The sequence below is a fragment of the Sipha flava genome, unplaced genomic scaffold (genome assembly GCF_003268045.1).
Source record: "Sipha flava isolate LNK unplaced genomic scaffold, YSA_version1 546_pilon_pilon, whole genome shotgun sequence".
Taxonomy (NCBI): domain Eukaryota; kingdom Metazoa; phylum Arthropoda; class Insecta; order Hemiptera; family Aphididae; genus Sipha; species Sipha flava.
Genome location: NW_020273529.1, coordinates 1 through 7944, shown reverse-complemented (window position 1 = coordinate 7944; position 7944 = coordinate 1). Strand labels below are relative to the sequence as shown.

Genomic DNA, 7944 nt, shown 5'->3' with positions numbered 1-7944 from the left:
AAAAAAGCCAACTGGGACAACTTTAGGACACAATTGGACACTGAAATCAACAAAATCACTCCAATACCTGAAAATTATGGCCAATTCTCAAACTTAGTAAAGAACATATCAAGACAAAATATACCAAGGGGCTGCAGTTACCTAACTTATACGTATATATATACTTCAAAATTCAAATACTTTTAGATTTAGGTTTAATAAGCATTATTTATGATACTCTATTTAAAGGTTAGTCATTGTATGTTTATTCAGCGTTTAGTACAAATTAACTTTTTAACCCGTCGTTGGTACACATGTGAGCGCGTCGCTCACACAGATAGCTTTTCGAGCGTTATTCGTACAAATATTATTGAATTGATCTGATACTATAAATACCTTCAAATAACATGTCTATAAATATTTATAAAAATAAATAATTACGCTATTTGTCATTGCCTATCAGTTATCGTTAGACAAAGTCGACAGTACCGATTAAGTGAGCGTCGCGCTAACACTGTACTAACCGCGCAATATTTTTAACACCACCGCCGTAGTCAATTACGTACACGTGTTTTTATTATTTTTTAATTTATCATGGCCAATAAAGTTATTTCGTGGTTAGAAGAGACCGAAGAAGTTTTTTTAGATGACTCAGACGATACCGATGCTGATCCTAGTTATGGAGATCCCGTCGAATTACGTGAAAATAAGTCTGAAAGTGACATTTCTGAACCTACGCATAGATCAAATACTTCGAAAACTTCTCGTTCAAGAAGTCGTAGTCCTATAGCACAGAATTCTTACTACTTAGGGAAAGATAAACAAACAAAATGGTATAAGGACGCTCCTCCTAGAAATGTACGTACTCGACAACGTAACATTGTTTTACGTTTACCAGGCGTAAAACAAATAGGTCGCGATGCAAATTCTATTTTGGAGTGCTGGAACTTATTTTTTTCTAATTCCATTATTGACGATATAGTAAAATACACTAACATATATCTCGATAAAATTCGTTCAAAATATACACAACAACATATGGTACGCGAAACATCAAAATCCGAAATAAACGCACTTTTTGGACTGTTATATTTGGCCGGTGTTCTACGTAGTCATCATCTCAACCTTGATGATTTATGGTCAAACGATGGCTTATCCCCCGAGTATTTTCGAGCAGTTATGCCAAAAGCACGATTTTATATTCTTCTAAGAGCAATGAGGTTTGACGATATAGGTACACGGGCCCAAAGAAAACAATTTGATAAGCTTGCGGCCATTCGTTCTGTATTTGAAGACTTTGTTCTACGCTGCGAGAACTGTTATACAGTGGGGGCAAATGTAACTATAGATGAAATGCTCGAAGGTTTTCGAGGCCGTTGTAGTTTCCGACAGTATATCCCAAGTAAGCCTAACAAATATGGTATAAAAATTCAGGCCTTAGTCGACTCTCGCACCTTTTATACGTCAAAAATGGAAGTGTACGTTGGGACCCAGCCCGATGGGCCTTATAAATGTGACAATAACCCTGCAAGTGTCGTGAAAAGATTAATCGCCCCAATAACGAAAACAGGTCGTAATATCACTATGGATAACTGGTATAATTCTATACCTCTAGCAATTGATCTACTAAAAAATCACAATACAACTGTAGTTGGTACACTTCGTAAAAACAAACGTGAAATTCCCCTTTGTTTTTTAGAAACTAAAAAAAAGGCAATTGAACTCTACGATGTTTGGTTATGACAAAGACATATTGCTTACATCATATGTACCAAAAAAAAATAAAAATGTATTGCTTATTTCCACTATGCACGAACAAGGTGTCATTGATCCGGAGTCTGAAGAAAGAAAACCAGAGGTGATTACGTATTATAACAGTACAAAAGGTGGCGTGGATTGCGTGGATGAAATGAAGGGCGAATACTCTGTGGCTAGAATAAGTTGCAGGTGGCCATTGACCATTTTTTTCTCTTTGATGAACATAGGAGGCATAAATAGCCAAATTATTTTTCGAGAAAATACAGGAATTTACCTAAGTCGTCGAGAATTTCTAAAAACCTTGGGAAAAGAACTTACAAAACCGTTTATGTTAGAACGATTGCAGATGCCTACTTTGCGTACAAGTATTCGACAAAGAATAATAAAATTAACTGGTTACACCAAGACAGAAAATGAAGTCCCTGAACGTTCAAATACTGAACATCGTCCGAAGTGCGTATTTTGTCCAAAAAGAAAAAATCGAAAGACCATGGTGAGGAAATATTTTTTATGAATACATAATAATAATAATAATAATATTATATATAAGTAATCATTATTTGTTTGAAATAATTTCGTAGACCAAGTGCGTAAAATGCAGCGTGCCAATATGTAAGGAGCATACGATGAGCACATGCGTATCCTGCTGTAACGATCACAACGAAACAAATACTACAGAAAGTGAATAGACCAAAGTCATAAATTTAATAGTTTATAAATTTTCATTTATATTAAGGTTTTAATTAATTTGTATTTCTTTATATGAAAAAAAATATTTTTTTTTGGAATGAGATTGTAGGTTTTTATTTTATTTTATAAATTATGAAATGTACATAAAAAGTATTTATATACTTTTTAGTGAAGGATAAAAATATACATAATTCTAGATATGGTTTGATTTTTTAAGTTAATAGATCAATTAATAATAATAATAAAAGTGAAGTGTAAGCGCCGCGCTCACAGTGTAACAATCATGTTACAAACTATATGTGTACCAACGACGGGTTAATATTTATAATCTAACCTAATTCAAGTGTTTATACAATATTAAACATTTACTTTAATGTAAATGTTTAATAATAAACACTAAATCAAGTATTACTGAATCTTATTTATCGAATATTCCAATTTCAACTCCAACGTTTATAGTAGTTTTATGTTATGTGGGTAAATGTAAACTGAAGACGTGTACTTGTAGAACGCATATGTTTTGTTCAACATGCAAGCAACATTTGTGTTTAGATGGAAAAAAGTAAATGTTTCAGGGAGTACCATTTAAATGAAATAATATAATTTTACTATTTTAGTTTTTTTTTATCGTTATAAAAATACTGAGGTAAGTACCAGTATTTTTTGTAAATTATTATTTATTATATATAAATAATAATTTATTATATATTATTATTTATTATTATTATTATTTTCAGTAAATTTGTTTTTTTTTGTTAATTTTATATATTTACATTTTTTTATATATTTATTTGTATTGTTTTAGACGTTTTAGATGGCTTTTAAAATTATAATTAATGTGTAAATAAATATAAATGTGTACAATTTACTACTCATTTCACCAAATAATTCACATCAATTGAAACCCACAGTACACTATAGTGTACTAACATGAATTTTCCAAAAAAATGATCGAATGTTTTTTTTTTAATTTTTATGTATTATAAAGTTCATATTTATACGTAATATTGAAAACAACATTTTTTTTCTTTAAAAAAAATTTGGGTAGGTCTGAAAAGGTTAATATAAGTTATATTTCTATATTAGATTGATGAGTTGTAACCAGTAAATTACAAAATAAATATTTTTTTTTAAAAACAATATGGTGTATCTTAATTACTATAGTAAATGATTATATTAAACAGATAACATTTTTTTTCATTTTAAAACAAAGTGAATCAACAATTCCTGAGTATTTAGAAAAATATTTCATAAATATGCAGATATTGTACATACAGTACGTGTCCGACCTCCGTAGCGTCACCACGTGTAATCAAATCGCGCTCCGTATTTTTTCGCTTCCGACAGCTGTATATTGTGAACGTTGCAGCACACCGAGCTGGGTAATGTATATCACATAGTACATAGTCCACTCTCATTTAATTTAAAATCAGTACCTAATTAAGCAAAAATGGGCGATAAGCCCGTTATACCTCAATTAAAACCGTTTATAAAACCATCGAATAATACCATCGGTACTAGATCGATAACGAAAAATCATACGTTAAATTCAAAAACGTCTACCAATCTACCCCGACCCACTTCAAACTCGCCAAAAACCATTCAAAATAAAAATAACCAATCTACATCCTCAAACGCGTCACCTCCAACCCAAACAATTGAAAACCACACATACAAATCGTTCACCGAAACCACTGCAAACTTCTTCTCTAAAAAAGACCAAGCAATTATTTTCAATACAATAGACAGAATTCCACAAATCGAGTACATAAAAGCATTAAGCATACTAACTAACCTGTCGAATATTAAACTCGCTTCTAGAATATCGAACAACCGTTTTTTGTGTATACTTCTCCAGTAAAAACATAGCTGATGACATAATTAATCAATACCCCTCAATCAACGTAAATAACCACAATATTGCCATACGCAAACTGGTAAACCCATCAAAACGGATTATTATCTCAAATGTTTCTCCCATTATTCCACATTCTCACATCACAGAAGCACTCAACAAATTAGATATTAACACCATATCTCCGATCTCGTTCCTCAAAGCTGGTTTTACAAACGACGACTTGTCACATATAATCAGTTTTAAAAGACAAACCCATATTAAAAAACGAAGATATAAATAAATTACCTGGTTCACTTCTAATTCATTACGATGATACTTCAGAATTTTTTCTAACGGACGATACAATGACATGCTATCTCTGCAAACAGACAGACCACACATCAGCCCATTGTAATAATTTACCACAGACAAACCCAGTTAATACAAATGAACAAAATGATTATCCAAAATCGCAACCAAACACCGCAACAGACCATCTAATAATGCCAAGTGATACACCAAATGAAACTACTCCCCCCCTCTCGCTCTCAGTCTAATGAATACACCACCACAGAACCTGATCAAAATGTAGAAATTAATGATTCAACACAAACAATAGAAGTCAACGACCTCAACACACCTCTCCCACCACCTAACTCCTCCAAACCAGAAAACAACATTACTCGTATTATCACACAAAAACGCCTATTATCTGAAACCTCGTCTTCGAAATCACCCACCACACCACCTCCTCACACTAACACAATATCCAAAAAACAGATTCAACTTAAAAAAAAAACAAAAATTCGCATTATATCCAACTTCTCCGTATGGTCAGAAGAAGGAACAAACCCTATTGAAAATTTCTTTGCAAGCAATGTCAATCGAACAATCGAATACTCTCACTTTGTACATATACTTGAAAATTTCACCAACAAATCCATAAACATCCACACATTGATCGAAGAAGCACATACAGACATCTCTACCTTAATTAATATAATTGAAGAAATCCGTCCCTCCATCTCTGACCGTACAACCAAAATCCGTCTCACCAAACTAGCAAATCTTTTATTTCAGGCTCTGCCACCTAATCCTAATCAATAGACCCTCCAAAACTCACTCAAAAAATAAGTTATCATGACTAACATTATTCAATGGAACATTAACAGATTCTTCAAAAGATCCGTTGATATAAACCAAATCCTATATAATCTCAACCCTCTCATACTCTACTTTCAAGAAATTAATATAAAAAAAACCACCATCACCCAAACCTAAAACATTTCACAGGATACTATAAAAACAGAGCATCGACAAATAGAGCAAGTGTAAGAGTGGCAACATTCATTAAAAATAACATCGAAGCAAAGAAGTCATTATTAACACTCATCTAGAAGCAGTAGCAACTACTATCGAACTTGAAAAAACAAATTTGCTTATGTAATATATACATCCCAGACAGCACCACCCATTTCTCGATCACTGATATAAAAAAAATAATAAACCAACTCCCAAAACCTTATATAATATTAGAAGACTTCAATAGTCGCAATACATCGTGGGGTTGCAACGCCTCCGACACCCGTGGCATAATAATTGAGCAACTAATTGAAAACGACCAATCCCTCATACTACTAAACAACGGAGACACCACCAGATACAACAGCTACAATGGATCCTTATCTGCCATTGATCTAACCATAACCATATCCAGTCTTGCACTTTAAATAGAATGGCAGGTTCAAATTTCCTACAGTGGTAGTGACCACTGGCCCATAGAAATTTGTATTAACAACAATAATAACTCCTATGACAAGCCCCCCAAATTGAACCTTGCAAAACCAAACTGGACTCTCTTTGCAGAACTAGTCGAACATGAACTGATATTAAATCCAATAATTCTCAAGAACTCATAGACACTATCGTCAATGACTTTACTACAATAATAATAAAATCAGCAAACACAACAATTGGACTTAAATCAAGAAATAATAAAAAAAGAACGGTACCCTGGTAGAATTATGATAGCAACAATGCAATCAAAAGTTATAAAAGTTTTAAACCAATACAAAAAAAAACTAAAAACACTATGGACCACATCCAACTCAAAAAAAGCAAGGGCAGAAGCTAGGTACATGACCAAAACCAACAAAAACTTATCATGGAAAAAAATTCACCTCTTCAATAAACCATAAAATCGACCCTTCATCACTCTGGAACAAGATTAGATCCCTAAAAGGAAATCCAATTCAACCTATTCCTGATCGTTTAAGAGATTCCCAAAACAGACCTACTCAACTCCGGCCGACGTTTCGGAAGCGTTTGCCCAATTCTTTCATAACAAAAATAGCAATTGAAATTACACAAATGACTTTATAACATACAAAAGCTCAAATCCTCTTACTACAGAAAGATATCCCTTTACCAATAACCTCAGTTTCAACCAACCCTTCAACCTCAAAGAACTTTACTCAGTGCTACAAAACTGCAATAGCAAAAGCCCAGGACCGGACAATATTCCATATGCATTTATTCAAAACCTCCCAGAAAATGAAGTAACGACTCTCCTAGAGATTTTCCATATCATATGAATTCAAGGAATCTTTTCCAACCAGTGGCACATTGTAACTATAATTCCGATTCCCAAACCTGGCAAAAATAAATTTGAAATCCCCAACTACAGACCCATCTCTTTCATTAACACCATGAGTAAGGTCCTGGAAAAAAATTACAAATAATAGACTCATTTGGTATCTTGAATCAACTAGACGTATCTCTGACCAACAATATGATTTCAGAAGCAATCAATTCACCATAGACAAACTATCTACTCTACACACCGATATCTGCACAGCTTTTAAAAGAAAACAACACCTTATGCTTATCTCACTTTATCTACAAAATACGTACGACATTGTTTAACGAGACCGAGTAATAGTGATACTTTCTAAATGGGGCATAACCGGAAACATGTTATAGTTCCTGGAAAATTTTCTAAAAAAATCGCTCTTTCAGAGTAAGAATCCAAAACTCATCATCAAACATACACGACATCGAAAACGGTCTTCCCCAAGGATCGGCTCTCAGCGTCACTCTTTTCCTAACAGCAATAAACGACATTGGTAACAATTTCCCATTCCCAGTCAAATATAAACTCTTCACTGACGATTGCAATATATACTACATTGGAACTAATTACTCAACCTCCACTAAACTCCTTCAAAAGAATTAACCCAATGGGCCTCAAAAACAGGTTTTATTTTTTCACCATTCAAAACTCAGGGAATCATCTTTCACAGCAATTGGTATTGTGGTACCAATCTATTTATTCAGTACTAACAATAATAATAACATTTGAAACAATATTAATACTAATAATAATAATTTAACAAAAAATGAATACAGGAAAACAACAAGTACCTCTTTAGTACCTAATAAAATATATTTTATTATAATCCAGTTAACATTAAATAATAATAAACAAATAATTTTAATATATCATACTTTAATAGAGAGTTTTAATTTTAAATCATCAGCTGTTTAATCTGATGCAAAAATACAAGTAAATTTACATTTTCGGGTGATAAGGAAGCTCTATTTCGGGTGACTATATTACCAGCAGTTGAAAAATAACGTTCAGCACTTACTGATGTTGAAGTAATTGCCATATACTTTTT

General features: G+C 32.7%; 1 protein-coding gene across 1 annotated transcript; it reads left to right on the top strand.

The window, feature by feature from the left end:
- Positions 1–573: 573 nt before the first annotated feature.
- On the top strand, positions 574–2426 carry LOC112691018 (piggyBac transposable element-derived protein 4-like). Its single transcript, XM_025565126.1, has 3 exons — positions 574–1626; positions 1679–2230; positions 2319–2426. Exons 1-3 carry the CDS (start codon positions 574–576, stop codon positions 2424–2426), a joined length of 1713 nt encoding a protein of 570 aa, XP_025420911.1.
- Positions 2427–7944: the final 5518 nt, after the last annotated feature.

Bases quoted from the DNA above. Each gene is read 5' to 3' on its own strand.
- LOC112691018 (XM_025565126.1), top strand. From the start codon at position 574: ATGGCCAATAAAGTTATTTCGTGGTTAGAAGAGACCGAAGAAGTTTTT. The intron at 1,627-1,678 runs GTAGTTGGTACA...TTTGTTTTTTAG, and splicing joins TAAAAAATCACAATACAACT to AAACTAAAAAAAAGGCAATT. The intron at 2,231-2,318 runs GTGAGGAAATAT...ATAATTTCGTAG, and splicing joins GAAAAAATCGAAAGACCATG to ACCAAGTGCGTAAAATGCAG.